At 50.6% G+C, this 21,245-nt stretch overlaps 2 protein-coding genes across 2 annotated transcripts in view; both read right to left on the bottom strand.

The window, feature by feature from the left end:
- The window catches only part of LOC139047708 (inositol-trisphosphate 3-kinase A-like), a 284,440-nt gene extending 279,089 nt beyond the window's left edge, over window positions 1-5,351 (bottom strand). The window contains exon 1 of the mRNA XM_070521659.1: window positions 3,741-5,351. Coding sequence (XP_070377760.1) covers window positions 3,741-4,751 — 1,011 coding nt within the window. The 5' untranslated portion in view covers window positions 4,752-5,351. The remainder of the gene's footprint in view (window positions 1-3,740) is intronic.
- Window positions 5,352-10,282: 4,931 nt separating this feature from the next.
- LOC139047707 (open rectifier potassium channel protein 1-like) overlaps window positions 10,283-21,245 on the bottom strand; it is a 127,531-nt gene continuing 116,568 nt past the window's right edge. Inside the window, exons 5-7 of the mRNA XM_070521658.1 lie at window positions 18,471-18,700; window positions 16,873-17,334; window positions 10,283-16,249 (exon numbers count right to left, since the gene is read on the bottom strand). Of these exons, the coding sequence (XP_070377759.1) occupies window positions 16,046-16,249; window positions 16,873-17,334; window positions 18,471-18,700 (896 nt within the window). The 3' untranslated portion in view covers window positions 10,283-16,045. The remainder of the gene's footprint in view (window positions 16,250-16,872; window positions 17,335-18,470; window positions 18,701-21,245) is intronic.

The raw sequence follows: 21,245 nt of genomic DNA, 5'->3' as shown, positions 1-21,245 counted from the left end.
ATGCGGAACCCACGCGCAGTGTGGGAATCGGTTTGGCCGAAGCTATTACCGTTGTCTGCGCGGGGGGAACGCTGTTCTTGTTCTGCGACCACTTACGAGTATATATAGACCTTGGGACGAAGTCGCGGACACGTTTTCTTCACCGCGTCGCCGGCGCCCAAGAAAACGACGGAGACCTAAACGACGAGACGCTAATTCCTTGAAAGAACCAAATAAAGTTTCTCTCTCTCTCTCTCTTCACCGCGGGAGACGCTCGGCTCGACGTAAAGCTCCATCCATTTCCGCGGCGTGCTGCTGTTTCTGGTGCTCTTTCTCTCCCCCTACTTTCATTCCCTGCCACCTGTGCAGCGCGGTTGAGGTGTCCTCTGCTGAGAGACAGTTACTGCGCTGCACTTTACCCCAACCTTTCCTTCCCATCATCAAGAATCTCCTTCTCTCTCTCTCGACGTAAACGTGCGGCGCTCCAACGGCGCTAACCACGTCCCGTGCAGAAACCAGAGTCTCCGACGGGCTCGAAACATCGCCGGAATCATCTTATAGGACTCCTGGACTGAGGGTTCCTCCCAGACTGCTCTCGCCGTTCAAATATCAATAATAATAAAGATGTTTTACTCTCTCTCGCACACACTTGAACGACGAACCGAACTACTTATACTGCGCCAAGTGTTTCCCAAAGTATGCGCACTTGCTTGCAGCCGCAAACGACGCGGTCCCGTTCCTCTACGCGGCTGTCACGTCACACGCGCATCGATCGGCGGGCTTCGCGTGCGGCGAACATGCATGCGTACTCGGGATCCAAGCAATTCTTCGCTGCCTGTCACCCGCCGCGCTCGTCCAGGAGGTGCTATGGCGTTGCGATGCTGCGAGGTCGCGGGTTCGGTCCCGGACGCGGCGATCGCGTTTCGACGGAGACGACCTGCGAGAAGCGCTCCAGCATATACCTAGATTTATATAGGTTCGCGTTAAAGATCCCCGGGTGGTCGAAATTAACCTGGAGTCCACCCCTGCAACGGCGTGCTTCGGAATCGTGTCGGGGCTTATGGCACACGTGAAACCCCGTGCTTCAGATTTCAATTCACTGCGTATCGACGCTGCTCCGGTTCACCTTTCTGGCCGAAATGTGGACCGCGTTGCTCGGGGTGCTCGTCGTCGCCACGTTGCTCCACTTGGGAGTTTACGGGCCAGCGCGCGCTCGCGTTCTAAACCGTGCGTTCAGAACCACTGTTCCGTTGAACTCCCATAGGGTTTCCCGCAAAAGTTAACCAGCGGAAGCTCTGTTGACATTGTCTGCGGACACTGCGAGTATACGGTAGTCCAGCCAGCGCGGGAATGATGTGCGAGTGCATGGGTTTGTCCGCAGATTTCGCCCGTTTGACTTCAAACGCGGCTTTCTGACTGAGAGTGCATCATTTCTTTTTTAACGAAGTGTTGTATTATAATGCAACAGGTGGCAGTGATTATGCACGCGCGCTAAGGTTTATTGCCTCGCTGCGCTAACTCCAAGTGCTGGGAAATTTAGAAAGCTAAAGCGTAATAAATGGCGACGCGGGTACTTTCGTAGCCACAAGAACGAAAATCGGGCCATCATTCCCGCGGTATACATGGGAACCCGCCCAGCGCCAGAGTCCCATCGAAGTGATGTACGAAACTCTGTGCTTGAACCCAGCCCGCCGTGCAGTCAACCACCGCTATCACACGTGGCCATTGAGGACAGTTCTATGCCTGACCATTCGCGACCCATCGTGCAAGACAGCAACCGCAGTGTGGAGGTAAAAGGCAGAGAAAGCTACGCTGCCAAATGATAATATGCGGAGCTTACATATGTGCGCTACTACGCAGCGCACATATGGTATTTTACACATTTATGGGCGTATATAGAGAGGGTTCGGTTGTCCCACGGCCAACCCTCGAGTTTAAGGGGTAAGATCGAATCGTTGGTGGGAACCAATCTTGATTGATATCTTGCTTGCCTAATTAATTTTTCGCAAGTGAAATTCGTGACAGCTGGCACAGACGACACGAGAAGTGCATTTAATAGGCATTCAAAGCTCTCATTGTCAAATTCTCCTGACGGATATTTCTGTGCGCCCAAGGCTGTCGGAATTATTACACATAGTTTTCAACTACGCTTCTTCTCATCGCACGCCTTGTTAGAGCTCGTTGTGATGTTCTATACACATGTTTTCAAAGCCATAACGGTAAGGATGTTACCCATGGGAAAAGCAAACAACCCAGAAGGGCGTAAACATTTTTAAGAGTGTATGTGGGCTCCCTATGATTCAACAGGGCCCTTAGATTAAAAAAAAAAAAACAATTCTGGGGACCTTATGACTGGAATGCAGGAGGCGTCATCTGCATACCGCTAGAGACCGCGCTCGAAAATGAGCGAAATGAGTGACGCGAAGGGACACGTGACGCAGGTGCACACGTCCTTTAGTACGATCACGTGCTCGCGACTCCAGCTGTGTGGTTTCCACTCCAGTGGCACATTATCACGAAGCCAGATAACAGCGGCCCTGGACGTCAAAACGTCGCAGCTGCTGGCGAAAAAGGCTCAAGGAAGCGACGGCTATGGCCTCAGCTGCCTTGTACATAGTGCGAACTGCGAGTCAACCTCAAATACCACAACCGAATCGAAACCGCCATCCTTACACCGACACATGCAAGCAGAGGTTGAACCGGAGAGATACACAGTAAACGAGTTTCTTGTTCGCCCCGTTTCTCTTTGTCTACGTTTCTCACCTTCATGCTCGCTGCCGTGCAAAAGTGCATCGGTATAACGACGAAAACAAACTGATGAACGTGTCCATCCAGAAACCTAAATAATTTCCCAGGCGCGACTCTTGTATAGTGAAGTTATAGGTTATAACACGAAGAGACCAGGCTGCGAATATAATGCGAGTATTTGGATCTATATGACGTACGACTATGCAACCTGAGCACGTAGAACAGCCAGCGCAAGCCCGGTCATCCCGATAGCACGAAGCTAGACAAAGGACGCAGTTAAAGGGGGGTGCACTCAAGCCACTGCTTACGCCCTTCCCCCTTAATTACCCTGTTCTTTTTTCTTGAGTCCTTTGGTTTCGCTCTGTTTAACAAGATGTAAGACCAACTTGCCCGGCCGTACTCAGACCCCTGTCAGGCCGGCTTTCAATAAATGCGTGCGCGCCAAACTTATGTCCGCTGGCGCAGACCACGGCCAAGGTTCGCAAAGTGCGGCCACAGAAGGGGCCAAAATTCGCCAAGTTTCGAGAGACAGCAAGACGCCTAAGCAGGGGACAGAGGAAAGGTCGACAGCACGACGCGCCACGTCCTGGCGCCGTGATGTTTATTGCGTTTTACTCCACCTAACCGCACGAAAAATGAGAAGAATTTCGCAGAAAGCTAGAAATAAGTGCGCCCCTTCTTAAAACTACCAGGCACTTGCGAACAGAGCGAACAAACTGTCGCCTTGCGTGTACCGCGGGCTATAGATGTGTACTAGAACCCGAAAGACGCAGTTGCCTGGAAAGGTGACCGAGACGAACAGTTCCAGCGTACGATACGCTCATGGCTGCCCGTTTGGTGAGTTCGTGCTTCTCGCCGTCCACCCGTAGGTCCACCACTGAAGACAGGCCTCTGCAGACGTCGCACCGTCCGCGCCGTTCTTGCGCACGGTCGCGAACACGTGACGGGCGCGACTCGAAACAAAAGCGCAGAGCACTGCAAAGACGACACGGAGACGCGGCGGTGTCACTCACCTTGGACGAGCACGCCGAGCCGGCCTCGCTGACGTCGCTCTGCGACGCGTCGTCGTCCCACGAGGCGCTGGATATGGTCGACGAGAGGGAGCACGAGCTGCACGAGCGTGCGCCCAGGGACAGGTAGTCGCGGGCTTCGCACCCCGACGAGTGGTCCGCGTCCACCTCCTCGATGATCTCGGGCGACACGTCGCAGCTGCTGAAGTCGCTCACCACGACGCTGGGCGTGTTTAGCACGGGGCACGACAGCGACAGGCACTGGGACAGCGGCCGCTTGGCCCGGTCGCCCGGGAGGCTGGTGCGGTGCAGGTGGTGCTGAGGGGGCTGGTGCAGCGAGTTGCCGTCGACCACGACGGCGCCGCCGTCGACCAGGACACTGCAGTGCCGCTGGACGGTCGCGCTGTCCACGAGAACGATGCTTCCGTTGGCATCACCACCACCACCACATCCACCGTCACCACCACTGAGCGGCGACATTAGGAGCGCCTCGTCACTCGTGTCGAAATCCACAGCCGAGTCGGCGCTGCACGAGCGCCGCGACTTGGGCGGCGGGCACTGACCCCCGCCGGGAGGCGAAGGCGGCGTCTCGATCACCACCGACACCAGGGACACGGGCGACTCGGCGTGGCCGCTGTCTTCGGACGACAGCGTCGCGCTCTCCGACGCCGGAGTCATCGGGGACGTGGTCGTCGTCGCCTTGTGCGGCTGGTGACGCCGCGCGCCGAACAGCAGCGGCGTCTTGGCGAACACCTCGCGCAGCAACTGGCAGGGTCGCCAGCGCTTGCAACGCTGGATGGACTCGAGCGAGTACGCCTTCTTGGTGGTCGCGCAGGCGACGCGAGCGCGCGATCCGCTGCCGCAGTCCTCTTTCCGGGATGGGCTGGCCGAAGTGCCGCCGCTGTTGTTGAAGCTGCGCGAGCGGGTACGGCCGCCGCCGCGCCGGAGCGACGACGTCGGCGAGGCCTCGCCGCCGCTATCGCCGCCTCCGTTGCTTCGCCGGTCCGGCTCCATGGCGCGCGCGGGGCGCACTCGGTCCACCTCGGGGCTTACGGTGCACTGCCCCCGAAACACCACACGCACGCACCCACACACGCGCACACACTCCCGCTCACGCACGAGCCACGCCCGACACCGAGGCCGCTGTCACATCTCTCGGTCGAAGCTGGCACTCCAGAACCGTCGTAGCACGCAACGAAGAGGCGCTAGTCCAACGGGCGTCCGCGAGCTGTGCAGACGACGACCTCCCCGAACGCTCTTCTGCAGAAACTGAACCGCACACACGCCGGCACTCGCACGCGGACGTCGTCGAGAGTGACACACCGTGTCGCGCTGTCGAAGGGGTTCGCGTCGGAAACACAAACAACGGTACTTGGCTGGCGTCTTCCAGCGCTCGCTCGGTGACGCTTGAGAAAGAAAATAAAGAGAGGTTCGCGACGGGCGGCTTACTATCGGGCGCGATCCGGCGCTGGCGTCGTCGTTGTGGCGGTGGATCTTCGTCGTCGTTCGTGCTTCAGAAGTTGCTCAAGAGACCGCGGATCGTGTAGCGGCAGCGGCGGCGGACCATGCTTGTCTCGTAACGCCAGCTTCTCTCTCTCTCTCTTTCTTTTTCCCCCCGTTTGTGTTTTCTTTCCTCACGTATCCGGCTTTTTTTTCGACGCACGATGCGCGCCGGCGACGAGTCGACGACGTCCGTCACGCTTTGCAACACACACACACACGCTGTACGGACTCCACCAAACGTGCAGCAGGTTGCACGCCGATATCCGTCGACGACGCGTTCGGTGCGCTACACGCCGCAACGCTACTCGACGCAGCTGCCAGCCATGCGACCCAATTATCGAGTTTCGCGGCGCCGCGGCCGGAGGATAGCGTGTTTATACTTGTTGCGAACTTCTTGCTATTTTCTTTCCTCGACCCGATGTTGTTAAGATGACAACGCCGTCGCCGCCGCCGTGGTCGCGTGTCTCTTATTTCCTCGACGTACCTCCTTCTTTCTTATTTTTTTTTTCACACTTGTTTGCTTTCCCCGGCGGCTCAATCCGAAATAATTCGTCTGCTCGACGGGCGCTCGAAGGAAACGACCCCAGAGGGAGTTGCGTAGCGCGCGACTTCCTGTTCGCTCGGTCGACCGATTCGCGAGTCAAATACGCGCGAGCGAGAAAGAGGAATGGAAAAAGAATGCCACTGGCGCTCCTCTCTGGCGCAGATATTAAGTAGGCAATTGCGGTTACGCAGTCATGCGGCCGTGCATACGTACGATGCCGGAGATATTCCTTCAGTGTCCCGCTAGGGGCTGTCCACTGGGCGCGTCTCGCGGTACACGAAAACGAGGCACTCGCGAAACGATTCCACGCAACACGTGGTTCGCCGCGACCCGCTGTTTTTGTTATCGCTTTCGCGGTGTTTTTTTTGACGTTTAGCTTCGCGCTCTACGCATACATTGACGCTAAGGCTGCCGCCGGCGGTCACTCTTGCAGACGGCGTTGCGCAACGGAGAGGGCGAGGAAGTGCCGGCACCGTGTCGCCATCTCCCGCGCGTTGGAGTAACGAAAACTAACGGGCAATTTTCGTTCGACACGGATTTGAAGCAATGACCAGAGTTCTGGATAATGTCGTTGCGTCTACCGTTCGCCTTTTAAAACGTGCGAGTTTCTTCATCTTAAAGTGTCATGCCCTGCACTCCACGTTTGACACCGTCGCTACTTTGAATTTTGTTGCTTATGCGCGCTATAAAAAAGTGTTTTTCTCTTGCATTGCGCTCATGATGTAGTGCAAAAGTGTTTCTTGAACGTCGCTAACACGAAAAGGTAAGCATTTCACATAAGATCTTGCAGCGTAAAAGGTTCTTTAATCTTTAGTGTTCGTTACGAGGTGGCGCTAAGCATCCACGCATCTACACTTTCACGCGCAATGACCTCAGAGATTACCTCGCGCATTACGAAAGCTCGGAGGACACGTTCGCGTCGTGGTTTGCGCAAGATTCTTTAGCGTGTTCGGCGCTGTTGGGCGCTGCAGAGGGGCTCGGTTTTTGGATTCGCGGAAAGTTTTTGCAGCAGGATTGATAAGTTTTGATCTTATTTTATAACATGCAACCGCAAAAATACAAGAAATGTATAAATTTCCCGGATGTTGTAGTGGCAAATAAAATGCTTTAAATAGATACGCAGTTCATGTTTCATGCTCAAATCCATCTCCTTCTAGGACGAAACCCGTTACGTTTATGCCTTGGTCTGCATAGATTAGACGCAAACAACTTATTTGATCCGAAAGTGCAGCTGGCTTCGGCTTTCCATTCAGGCTGGATTATTGGCGGTCGTTCCAGCAGTGCGCAAATCACCTTGATTTTTGTTCTCATCGGTAATTTAAACAGGTTGTTCGTCTCGTTCTTCGCCATCCAGGCCTAAGGTAGCAAACCTCTTGATAATTTTATTCTTTCATCCCAAGTAATTCACATTTCGTTCATTTTCCTAATCGAATCTGCAGATGGCACTCGCGGTGGCATTTCATGAGGATCCCGTTATCCCTGTTTCACGAACATCGGTGTGCGTAACAGGCAGCTGGAAGTTTAGGAAATTTGCTTCGTGTTAAACTTTCCGAATCTTTATTGTCCTCTTCTGAATTTGTGCATGTTAAATTTAATTGGAATGGTACACCCTCACAAGGAAGTTTGAAGTCTCGTTTGAGAGATTGCGTTGCCAATTTCCTTCACTCAACTTCTGCCTGACACGGTGCAGCTGGCTTCGTCTGCTTTATGTTATTTTTCTAATGAGAGTGAGTCTCTTTTGCATTTCTTAGCATGTCGCTATTTAGCTGTTCAAATAAAAATATTTTAAAGCGATGCTTATCTTGCGAAGGCCTTGCTGACAGTGGCTGCTGCTGCGGGCGCTCCTGATGCTGTTTTGGCCATACGGCCGTGATAATTTTTAAGCTTTCCTGAATTTTTTCTACTCACCTGTAGGAGATAGCATAAATCTTGTCCTTGAGCTGGATTAGTCGAACACGTGGACATCACTACCATGATAAATCGAGACACATTCAAATAATTAACGAAAACGTACTAATTACCTTTTTAACCATTTGCTTTCCGGTACATACATTGCGATTTACAAAGTGTATCCGGTGAGTTTGCAAGACGTATGCACTTGAATATCCAGAAGGACACCAGTTTCTAGCTAATACTTCCCAAAGTGTGGGATGAAATACATGGGCATTTCAGTTAAGTTTCTGCTTAAATACATAAAAGAGCGTTTTGTTAAACATAAGGCTAGTAGTTTTATCGGCCGTATCGACTTGTAAACATTTGCTTACTTACTAAACTAACAAGCATGGTGTCACGCGCACACAAGCAAACATAAAAACATCTCGCTGGATAACTGCGCACACTCGCTGTCAACACCCTGGAGGGAGGAAGCACGGCAGCAGCAGTGAGCGAATCGACCTTCGCGCTACATCTCGCTTCAGTGTGAACTAAGCGGCGAAAACACAGCGCACAAGAAGCCATCAGCACTCCCCGCACTTTGTCCCCATCGCAGATTGCTTTCAAGTAGGACCCGCGCGGTCACGCCATAGGGAGCGACTACCGGAGTCCACCTGTGTCCCAACTCCTTCTGTCTCGCGCTTTCCTCTGGCGCGTCGTTCAAGGTATACTCCTAAGCAGCGTACCTCGTATTTCACTGTTGCGCGCACCCTGATAATAAAATGGGCGATAGGGAGGAAGGGGCGTCCTACCTCATTTCTTTTTTAAATTTCGCGTCGGAACCCCAGTGATGGTACGCCAGCGTGACGTCACTGTTATAAGAATACCTTTTCGTACTTGTGCCGTTGTACTTGGCTCCGTAAATGTTATTGAAACTCGCTTTATATGTTCAGTTTTGACCAATTTGGAATACAATGTAGTTCATCTTAACCTGTAAAGAATTACCTAGAGTCGAGCAGCTCGCCGTCAAAATTCATGACGTCACGGCGAAGTGGTTCGGAAACTTCAAGGTGGCTTTAGCACTCGTCCTTGGTCGTTGCGTTTTGCGACGAAATTATCCGGTGGGTGGAAATAAACAAGATGCAGGAAAAAAATGCCAGGGCACATCTCCGATTCATTTGGCAGTATATGCCGTATTCTGACACGCCCCCCAATCAAACGCGCGCTCAGCTTCCGTGTATCCGAAGTAGAAAACTAACGTAGGAATAACAGTAAAGCTCCTAAACAACGCAGAAACGTAACACGCACCCATTTTTTTAGCAAGAAAAATTGCCAACTTTCGATGTGTTGCACATAGGCTGCCCATCACAATTTTTTTTAAGAATGGCTTTACCGCAATACAGTTGTGTTGTGCGGCAAAGCATACGAACACCGCGAAGGCGGTTTTGGTTTCCAGTTCCTCTGCACCGCGCAGGATACTTTCGGCCCAATATCCACCCCCCCCCCCCCCAAAAAAAAAAGAAAGCCACGCATTAGAATCGGGTAAATAGCGTAATCAGACTGTGAGCTTCGGTTGTCACTTGATAATCCTGCTAGGGCGGCCCGAAAATTGGCGTTTTCGACAATCACTTTCCTTTAAGCTCCGCCGATACGGACTAAAGGGGTCGCTATCCGTGTCAGCATAGGGGCAGACTCGTGCGTGCTTACTGGTCAAGTTTGAATTATCTGGCGAAGGCCAATTTAAGGATAGAAAGAACGAAATCTTGAGTCTAGCGCTGACCGGGACTTTGTCTGGATCGAATTAACCGAATAATCAAATTAACCGGAGTCAAATCATTGGCGGTCTACTGTATACTAATGCACCTCAGGGTATTTTTCTCTTTGGTGTAATAATGTGTTGTAGTGGACCAGTTGGTTCTGTGACGTGATCGAACACTGCTCTGCGAATCAATACCGTCGACATGTCGTAAGTAACTATGAGATCAGACACGCATGAAGCGCTGTGCTCTAATGTCTTATAGTTCTTTACGTCCGTGTCGAAAGTATTGCTTTGCAGCGCAGTGTTCCATCGTGTCTTTAGTGTCCTGTTTAAAACCGAACATTGTCGAGGCCATAGGTCAAACCTCCCCCCCCCCTCGTCTCGTGGGGCGCGTTATCCCCCGTCCTTTTCCGAGCTAACACAAAACTAGGATGCTTCTGCTGCTGCTGCTGATGATGATGACGATGATCTATAGTGTTTTATGGCGCAAGGGTCAGATTTGGCCGAAGAGCGCCATGAAATAGTATTGAGCGATCGATAGATTGAAGAATTGCGGTAAGTAGATGCAATGTGGCTATATAGAGGCCTAAAACTGATCACTGTATAGATGCGTAAAACACATAGTAAAGCTATGACAATGACTACAGTGAGGTGCGCTGTGTATATAGATGACTAATATACGTAAACCATTTTATTGATAATTTTCAAGTAGCACTACTGCCTCACCATGACTCTTGTGTGCATAAAAACTAGGAGACGTGTAATTACCTTTTTTCTCTCCACGTTTTCTTGCTTCTATATATCCCAGGTGAAGCTTGAATGTCACTGGGCCGGCGATCGAAATAACACGCAGCGTAAGTCCGTTGGTAACAGGGTTAAAATGATATTTTATTTACAGCGGAGCGGGTAAAGTGCACAACAAGTGTAAGCACAACGCTTTACATATACCAGCTTTTATGTATGTAATTGCATACGACGCACACACACACACACAGGCACACACAGATCACACCGTCGTAACAATAAGGCGCCGTTTCTTTGAGATCGTTTGTACCGTCAAGTTTCCTGGCTTGGTGGGTGGCACTACATCATCTATGTCTGGATTATTCGTTGCGTTTGTATTCTTTTTCTACATAGCGCCATGAAATCGCGCTGTTACAACCCGGAAGATCAGCAACAACGCGCGGTGTAGTGGAAGCGTTGCATTCCGCGACGTGTATCGCAACAAGTTCGAAGCTTAGAGACTTCTGCACAAACGTGGTGCAGGGGATAAGAGGACGCATTTGTCGAGGCTCAAGCTAAGAGGTGTACAAACGAAGATTCGCACAGGATTCCCATCACAATTCACTTGAGTCACCGCCGCGTATTCGAATACATTTCTCCAAACATTACCTGCTCCCCATTGTATATATCCGCCGATTGACTGCCATGTTTGAATCACCCGCTTAGCTTTGCACTTAATCACTGACAAACTTGTAGTCTGTTGGCATTTGAGACATATGCGTGTCGAGAGAAAGGTAAAAAACAACAAGAACAGCAAAGTCCGCACTTTGAGAAGCTGAGAAAAGCTGTGGCACACGAAAGAAACACGCATCCTCTTGAATGACGTGCTTACTACAGTGCTGTGCGTCGACCTTGGAGCTATACAGCGATCAGCCGTCAGTGTGACTGTCTAGAATGGAAGAAGGTCGATCGAGGCTGCTATAGAGGCGTTTTGGCCACAACTCCCGCGTTTCAATGACTTTTGTCCGCACCTGTACAACACTACAGGGTGTCTGTCATTTCCAAATTCGTGCATGCGCCGTCGCACTTGAGGCGTTCCGTGTAGCGCAACCGGTACACTTGGACGCAGAGGAATAACAATACAAGCGCACACGAGGTTACTGTCGCGATGTCACGCCATCTTGGTGCCTTTTTAAAATGTTGAATGCAGTGACGTTCCTTGTTCGACCACTGTTTGTAACACAGCGCTGTATTTCATGCCCTGTTATTCCTATGCGTCAATGTTACTATCCATAATACTTCTTGCTTGGCTTTAATTTCTAGGCTGGGCCATGCGCTAGCTGCGCTGACACTGAACACCTCTATGTACAATGGTGCGAAGTTGGCCTAGTTGGATAAGCAACAATCCTAAATAGCGCCAGCTGCAGGGCCATATAGAAAGGCGAAACAACGCAGATACCGACTGCCAATGCGCGGTTTATTCATAAGAAAGACTTGTATATCTACGAAACGGCGAGAAAGTATTAAAGAGATATATAGCCAACGTCGGAATTTGCGTGTCATCGGGAAAATACTGTGATCACGCACGGGGGATTTGGGAGGCGTGTGTAATTAAATACGGAGCTTCCACGTGCACCAGCTGGCCTTTGACGATACGCCTTTGATGACATACGGATCTGACCTCAACTATATTTTAATACCTTCCCCGTATCTAACAGATGTGTCTTCCCTATGAAAAAAAAAAAAAAGTTGGAGAACGCTTACGCTTCACCTTTAAGAAGCGAACGCGATAGCATTCAAAGATCCCTGACTGCTACTCACGCTTCCCGGCAACTGCTGCTTATGTAACCGTAATGCTTACCGGGAAATGCTGGCGGCGAACGCTATGCACGAAGGCGAACTTTCTGGTAGAAACGCGGCCTCTTGCGTGGGCCGATCCAGGAGGTATTGCACAGCCGCGCCAAACAAATTACATAATTTTCAGGTTTCTGTTATTGTTTCGCACTTTCGATATTTAAGTCTGAAAAAATTTAACGTAAAAGGCATACGCTGTCGGTGTTTTATGACATTTTGTTGTGGGTTGTCATTAGCAGAATTCCGAGGAAGAACTTTGTCGAGGATGTAAGACAAGGTATGCATGAGCAACTTTAGTGATAGAATGGTGTGGCAGTATAACTCGCATATACCGCATGTCATATAGCAAAGGCGTGGTATTACGTATACTTAAGTATATACGGAAATTTTCGCTCACGGACAACTCCGCCGATGCTGACGCCTACACCTAATTTCCTGCCACACGGAGCCCTTAAGAAGGAACTTTAGTTCTGGTGTTCCTATTTAAAATCATGCAAAAGGAGAAATTGTTTTTCTCTGCAGCCACTGCACTATATTTGACAAGGTTTGTTGCATTTAAAAGAAAAGCTTAATATCTAGTGACTGTTGGTTTCAAATTTGTCATTTAGATAGCCAACTTTTTTATTAAAAACTGACAAAAATCGCAGACTTCCTGAAAACGAAACTATCAAGTTTACAACTCCGTAACTCAGCAATGAAAAATGATACCGAAATTCTGTGAATTGCATCTAATAGTAAACTCAAGAGGACGAAATTGATGTGTTACACATGATTCTAGAAAAAATTTGTAATATGGAAATACAACTTTTGCGGACAACGTAACGAATTCACGTAAGATATAAGTTGGCGTATCGAATTTATCCGCTTTGAATGATCTAATAGATGCTGTTTACAGAATCGCGATATCTGCTCTTGATGCAGAATTATTAATTTGTAAGTTAGGCGCTTCCATATTTTTTAACTTCCGAATTTTCGAAAATTTGTGACAAAATTAAAATCCTAAATCGAAATTCCGCTACCAACAGCCCCTAGAATTGAACTTTCTCTCTCAAGTACAACACATTTAATTAAAATCAGAGCAGTGGTTATCTCAGAAAAGCGTTTTTGCGTTTTACATGTACTTGAAAAGGCCGCGTCGGAGTTGGGCCCGAGCTAAAGCTTCCTCTTAACGCTATAGCTATAAAAAATCGCCATTTGACAGTCAGCGCCTCTGTTGTTTCGTCTTTCCGTGGTCCTACAGCTCGCGCTCTCTCTCTCTCTTTCCGGAATGTGCCTACGTAATGGCATATACCACAAAGCCAAAACCACAATAGTGGTAAGATTTCTATTGCGGCAGCAATTAGGCAGCGCTATCATGAGAGCCCCGGACCGAGTGCATTAGTCGGCGGCACTCCTTTCTAGTTTAGTCGGCGTCTTTCTCTTTCAAATACTATAGACGGCACCACACGCACAAAAAAAGCACACACTGTACACGGATGAACACGGTCGTTGCCTTTCGTATCAGCATCAACAACGGGACCGGTACAAAGCAACAACTCAATGCACACAAACCGCCTCCTTCATGTTTTTCCCTGCGACTTTGTGTTTCACTAAGGAGCTATAGGAAAGCGAAATATTTACAACAGTTGTTATATAAAAAACAAAAACAATCTTGTATAGTACACATTCCTACACAAAAAGAAAGGCATCCTACAACCGTAGCCTTATAAAACTGCGTTGCCATAGGAATAGAAAAATGATGTCTATGTACACGTGTAATGTGTGTTCTTCGCCTACCTCGTGGCGGCTCAGTGGCACGGTAACGCTTAAATCGCGAGGAAAAATGAAATAAAGAGGATAAACGGTAGGGAAAGTGTGATTCGGGGCACCCTTTTCAAGCACCCGATAAACGCGGTTAAGGCAAGACCAGTGTTGTGTTATCATCATGGTTCGTCCTGTGTAATAGTTAAAAAGGATTGCCTATTTCACAACCTAACATAACGCGCGTACATTTCGCGAAGTGGGCACCTGGCACACGAGGCACTATTTTTGAGGAGTAAAGGAGTAAATCTCATCGCGAATATACGAAACACTCCATATATACCTTCATGACCGGTTACGTTACAGGCTTGACGATGACGGCCGGCCGTCCTAGTTCAACTGACAGCAAAACGTCGTAGCCGTATACGACTTGGGATAACTGTAGTTGGGACAAGCCGTCGCACACAAGTTCCTAGAGTCCCCGAATCTCGTGTATACGAGTTCATCGAGACACCATTTAACAAATAAGAGCAAAAAATACTTTGCGCATTTGCTGGAGCCAACCCCCATCGCTGTGATAAATGTACGTGCATCTCTAAAACTTTGCGTAAGATGACAACGTGCTTTACTACGCGAAGAGCCCTAAATCTTCGATTTGTGATCGTAACCCGTCATCATGTGTTCGGTACAAGCTAAGCGCCTTCCTACAGGTGTATGTACTAATTAAATGGCTTATAGTTAAGCCAAAACCTCTACTCATGCGTCGCGAACATGTGTTAGGTATGTAGCTACGCGAAACGCGTGCTAAAAGCACTGGGGAAGCTCTGAAGCTCTTTGTTGTTCATAGGCAGCATCGCGGCCTCAAAACCAAGACATAACCTTCTGTGTCCCAGCCGAACTTTGCAGTTCCGCTCTGGAGCACCACAATTTCACACATCACAGCAAGCACGTGCGCATGCGCACGAAATGCACGTGTAAGTTCACTTCGCACACTGACCAACATACAGGCTATGTCCCCGCCGAAGCTGTCCTCACTTTCACAAGAAAGGTGTGCGCTGAGGGCCATCCAAGGCCCACTGCGCTCACGGCTGACACATTATTTGTGTTCTCGCGTATATATTGTCAGCACACCAGAAGGCCCCGGGAGAAACGTCGCAGGCCCGCTGTAGACATGTCCTGGTGATCGACGCGGAGATCTGTTCACTGCACGCTACGTTTGTTCAAATCACAGCACAACTTGAGGGCTTCCATGCAGACTCGACCCACTTCCGGAGACCGCTTCTTGTCCTTCCGTTAGTATAGCGAAATAGCGGGGAATAGATGCACATCCTGCTTATTGGCTTGAGTTGGCTTAAGCGCGAACGCTATGAATACACGCGCGTTCGTACAGCCTTGAGAGCGAAAGAACGAGTTACCGATTCACAGCTCGAACACTGATTTTCAAATTTGTCCGCGTGCAAATTTATCACACCGTCGCTGTACAGCATTCACATGGGGCAGTCTAAGCTGTTCCCTTGGTACACGCACACGTAGGTCGTAATACGGGAGTCTGTAGCACACACACACGCACAAATCTGTAGCACCAGCTTCCCACGATTCCCTTCCTTGGAGCGTTTCATTCCAGCGACGTTGTGGCCGAGCTGGAAAGACGAGATCTGAAGATCCGCGCGTATAGTTTCATTTACAGATGCGTACGCGAGCACTCGTATATCCTCCACTTTTTTCGCGATCGGATGTTTCCACATTCAACCTGACTTGTCAACTGAGGGGTTCGACACGCGGCATCGTTGCACAACTGTCTCAACTGACGCAAGGCCATGTGGTCGGGCGATGCTACCTCCGTCGCCCCACTTCTGTAGAATCGACACAGCTTCAAAGCTGGCCTCTTCGCAATACGAAGGTTTCAAAATGCTTACCCTGCGCTTCAATTGCACAGCCCGCCACAGACCGTGCCAAGAAGTATTGTGAGTACAGACACGTACTGAAAATGTGTTCGGACATTGCAGCTGCCAAATATTGCCTAGAACAGCAACGCGCGCAAGGGGCACTAACAGGTAACTATTGTTTTCTCTTAGCGCGCGGCAATCACTGCTAATATTGGTTTCGCTGGCATGGGGTCGCCAAATGGTGACACGTGACAGGTCGCCGGTCCAGCACTGTCATCTTCCCGCTTCAAGACACCACAAACCGCATCGGCTGAAACTTCCTCCCGAGGCGACGCGCCGTCGTCTGCTGCGCCGTCGTCTGCCACGCGTTCCTCCTCGCGTCCTCGCGCTCCTCAGGGGTGATGACGCGGCTTGTGTGGGCGGCCGGTCATATGGTGGTGCTGTCCAAGCTGTCCAGGTCGAAGGTCACCATTGGCTTTGTCACGGCTATTTCGACGTCGTACACGTCACCGTCGTACGAGTCTCTGTGCGAGAGGCGGCCGTTGCACAGCGGAATCGACGCACGGGGCGCGAAGAAGTTCGTGGGGAACTCCAGGTGACTGCGGTTCTTGTGGCCACCGGAGCTCTTCACCTGCAGAGGTTATGAGGAAATGAAGCGAAGGCCGAATGAGAAAACCCTTCGTGTAGTCAAGTCGAGTTGGGGGGGGGGGGAAGCCAGTTTTAAAATTAAAACCGTGTCTCTCTCGGCAATGGACGCGGGAAAGTCGCGTTAAGCACTGCGTTCGACTTGGGTTGAATAGTATTGCAATCAAATCACTAGCACTTGCAATATAGCGCGAGATATTCGGGTACGCAGACTGAAGGCTGATAAGATCTGTGCGAACAGCGACAAGGAAGGCAGACGATAAGGAAGCGCACAGGTACGCGGGCACACGTAACGTTTAGGTGCAAAAGTACGAGCCATGCAGAAATGAAGGCTTCATGCAAAGTGTTAAGAATTCTTCCAAGGGCCCCCGTAAGCCTGTCTAGTTCAATTTCAAATACGGCATGACCTACAGTAGGGCTATACAGAGAAGAGCACTTGTAGCTTTAACAATCATTTTTTGGGAAATATAATTATGAAATATTTATGCCTGACCCCATTAGCGCAATTTTTTTAAGTACCACAGGTCAAAACATGCGTTGTGGATGTTTGAATTTGTAGCAAGCATGTCCGCGGCTATTCTGCCGGCCACCACAAAGCCATAGACTCACGTGAAGGTAGTCCTTGGGGACGGCGAGAAAGCCCCCACCTCCCCCGGTCCCTCCGGGACCGTGGAGGAGGCCCCCCTCGGTGTTGAGAACGGGCAGGCTGTGCCTCCTCGAGGGCGCCGCCTCGCCCCGGGGCAGGCCCCCCTCGGCCCGGTGGTGGTGGTGGTGGGCGGCGGGCGGCAGCAGCTCCTCGCGCAGGTGGTACGGCGCCTCCATCTGCAGCCGCAGGTTGTGCGTCTCGATGAGCTGCCGGGTGCGGCACAGGTTCTGCGTGCTCTCCTCCTTGAGCGTCTCGACGAGCGTGAGCAGCCGCTGGATCTGGTCGTCGCGCGTGTTGTGGTTCTTGTCCGAGCCGCCGCACAGGCTGTCCGCGCTCATGTCGTCGTCGACGCCGCCCCCGCCGCCGTCGGTCAGCTGCTTGTCGCCGGACTTGCCCCGCCAGATGGACTTGCGGTGGGACTTCTGCTGCACGGGCCCCGAGGCTCAACGTTAGTTTATCGCTGGTCGCTCAATTGTTTCGCTATGGAAGGAAAGTATGGGGAAATTACTGATAACCGCACCGTGTATATATATACCTACATCTGTTGACACCTGAACGGCGGTCGGCAGTGGTGCGAAGGGAAGGGGTGAGGAATTGAACAGGGAGAGAGGACAGTGCACGTGTATGAGGACGGAATCTACACACTGAGCGTTGGTCCCTTGCACCAGGTGTATAGGCAGCAAACCGGACGCTCTCGTCTGGTTGACTTCTTTACCCTCTCCTCTCGTCTTTTTTTCACTCTCTGTCTCTCTTGAACGCTAGCGCCACTTGCCAACTTCAGAACGTGTGTCGCTCTCGAGAGCTTATTAGAATACTCGTCGTTATTTCATGATGCAACTTTGCCCAGGTGGTCACTGTGCCACCAAGTCGTGTCGCGCGCTTTGTTCAGGGCAAAAAATGATGGGTGGCGATATCAAATTTGAAAACTACGTTTTGCAGCTTAAGTTATACTGAGTGTATTTACCGAAACCTTACACAAAACGAAAACTTGCACCAGAGATTCTTTAGAAAAAAGTCGTAGTTTCGCCCATAAGGCGAAGGATCGAATGTGATGGCAAATTAGTAGAGAACTATATATACGAAGTAAGTATACAGTGGTTTTATCGGCCTTATCAACTCATAAACATTTGCTTACTAACTAAGTTAACAAGCATGGTGTCACGCGCGCACAAGCAAACATGAACGCATGTCACTCGATGAACGCGGAAACTCGATGTCAAAACGCTGGAGTGAGGAAGCACGGCAGCAGTAGCGAGCGAATTGACCTTCGCGCTACGTCTCGCTTCAGCGCGAACTAAGCGGTGAAAACACAGCGCACACGAAGCTATCAGCACTCGGTGCGCTTCGTCCCCATCGCAGATCGCTTTCAAGATATAGGACCCGCGCGGTCGCACCATACGGAGCTACTACCGGAGTCCACCTGTGTCCCAACTCCTTTCTGTTTCGTGCTTTCCTCCGGCGCGTGGTTCAAGGTGTACACTCCTAAGCAGCGTACCTCTTATCTCACTGATGCGCGCATCCCGATAATAAAATGGGCGATAGGGAGGAAGGGAAGTCCTACCTTGGAAGCAAACTCCTGCAGGAGCCTGTGTATCTCGTCCAGGCGCTGGCCGAATTTGTGCTGCGTGCTGCTGAAGCTGGCCGACAGGCGGTCCTCCACTCGCCTGATCTGCTTGCAACGCATGGCGCGCGATATGTAGTTGAGGATCATGGCCAGGTAGCCCAAGCCGAAGATGATCCACAGCACCACGCCCGTCTTGTAGATCCAAATGTAGTCCCCGTCGAAGTTGCCTGCGTATGAACGAGGAAACAGAGACATACTGTATATGATGATCAATGATGAGAACATCACTAAGCTCAAAGTGGAATTTTTTGTTGGGCTAGTTGGTGCATGTTACTGAAGTACTAAAGCGCCAAACAGACGACACAAGAAGAGACACGGACGAGCGCTCGTCCGCGTCTCTTCTTGTGTCGTCTGTTTGGCGCTTTAGTACTTCAAGCTCCAAGTGCTAAGGAATTTGCGAGCGTCCACGTGAGCATGCTATTTTTAACAGCTGTGGGCTCTTGACCCTGAATAGAATAGAGCGGCGTACGGTGCAAACAGCTGATCACGACTCATTGCCGTCTTCTTGTTAACAGTTCGAAATATTCTGCACCCAGGAAAGCTACATACTATATCGCTTGCCTCAATATGCCGTGCGATTGACGACGGAAGAATCTTGGAGCAGGACATTTCACCAGTGACGCGGGATTAGAAGCACGAACCAGACGAGGTCACGAGGAATAGCACAGAAACAAGAGCAGCGCTTACTTTCGACTCAGTTTCATCGGACGGAAACCGTTTAACTTGTACATATGATAAAGACGCTTCTGGAAGTTGAAATCGGTCACGGTACGCCTGTCGTCGTTATTGTCGTTTCGGCGTTTCATACTGACACATTCTCCACACGTCTGGGCCAGCCCCTTTTTGCAGTCTGAATGCTGTTCTGCCATATATACAGCGCCGTTGCTTCCTAAAGCACGTGGATCCGCAAGAGTACGGCAAATTCTCCTGCTATTGAGAGTACTCTCAGCATCACCTGTACGTGGTTCGCGTCATCGACTCTTGCCGCGAGACGCTCACCTTCGAAGCCTTCATAGGGACACTAAAGAAAGAAAATTGAGTCTGGCCAGATTGAAATATTAATTTATAATACCGAAATCGTCATTCGTAGCGACAGCACAGCTTTTGCGAGCGAGAAGTTGACGAAAACGGAACATCGGTGTGGTGCCAACCATTTTGGACTAAGCATACCTCTCATATGACATCAGTACTGGTTGATTCACAGAAAGCGGCACATTATAGATTGAAGGTCACGCGATGATTACGTCAACTCGTCCCTTTGGTGCGGGTGGTTCTAATTGAGGCGCAGAGCATGTGGTGGCAACTTCCTGCTCAACCAAGACCACGGAGCAAGAAATATAGGAGTGGAAACTCCGCTGTTTGCGGCGACCAGAAAAGGTCACAAGCCCGCGGATATATTTTCATGCTGGCGGCACCTGGCGGCATGGGAAGAAATTACCGCTGTTTCGGTTGCCAGGGCAACCGGTCGAGTGTTGCTCCCGTTCGGCCGCGCGCGCCTGACTTCTACCAGAGTCCTTGCATTTTTTTTTTTTTTACTCTGCTTCTACTGAGGGAACTCTCGCGCGCTTCTTTAACGCTTGTAGCCCGAAGAGCAACTGCTGCTACGCCTCAGCCATTTGAGCACAGTAAAAAATAAAACGCGTTCTCCATGACAGCTATAAAATGATACGTAGCTTCTGGTTGTAGCCAGGGCTATCTTGCTCCGTGGCGGGCGGTTTTCGGCTTTTTGCGCTTGCGAAACTGATGGCTATCTCGTTCCTAATCGCTCAAAGGGCGACCGCTTCTTTCTCGCTCTAGTGCTCACAGGGGTGCGCTTAGGAAGGATGCCGCCGTGCATGTGTTTCCGTTCCTTTTCTTTTTTATAAGACTCGCGAAAACTAGTTGCCCTAGCTGCTTGGCGATAAGAGGAAGATTAGCGGAAGTTTGCCACACGTGTTGCTTTTTTTGATGGGCACACAACAAAACAGTTTTCTTGAGTGCGCGCACCTACGCAGTTCGGTTACGGCGTGCCCGCTGAAGCAAACACCCGTGTCGTCTGCTTGTCGTCTGCTTTGAGCGGGTGCCGCCGGAGTGAGCGCCGGGCGCTGCTTTTTTTTTTTTCCGCTGCTGCTTCTACGACGCGCCGCATGGTGCCGCCACTGCATAGGGTAGCGTCGGCGCATGCAACAATTGTGACTTTATCTGGTCGCCCGCGCTCGCTCGCGCTGACGGGAGTTTCACCTCCTATATGTCTTACTCCGTGACCAAGACGCACACTGGCACAGAGAAAACGATGACAGAGTGCTATATAGGCGAATGTTCTATCGATCTAGCTCGACTGAACGTTAACCCTTACTGTGACTTTCTATTCAGGGCACACTCCATGGGTTCGCGCAATGAACCGACGATAATGAATCGTTCTGTGAGCATACCATACTTATCACACAGCGTGCCATCGACGTTCCTTCTCCGAGCAGATGTAGCTTAATCTGGGCAAGTTCGTTGCGACACATAATCTTATGCGCGGGGTGCACAAGACAGGGACAGACGAACACATGCACGCGGACAGCGCTCTTGCTTGCGTGCGTTCACCCGCTCCCGTCCTGGTGTACTGCACCCTGCATAAGATTCCGTGTCGATCTCCGAGGTTTCAGTATGGAGATCGCGCTAATCACAGCACGTATCCTACGAAGTGATCATTACATATCGAAGGCCGTGCGTCGCGCGTGGACT

Source organism: Dermacentor albipictus, chromosome 7 (assembly GCF_038994185.2).
Source record: "Dermacentor albipictus isolate Rhodes 1998 colony chromosome 7, USDA_Dalb.pri_finalv2, whole genome shotgun sequence".
Classification (NCBI taxonomy): domain Eukaryota; kingdom Metazoa; phylum Arthropoda; class Arachnida; order Ixodida; family Ixodidae; genus Dermacentor; species Dermacentor albipictus.
This window is presented reverse-complemented; position numbering and strand designations above follow the sequence as displayed.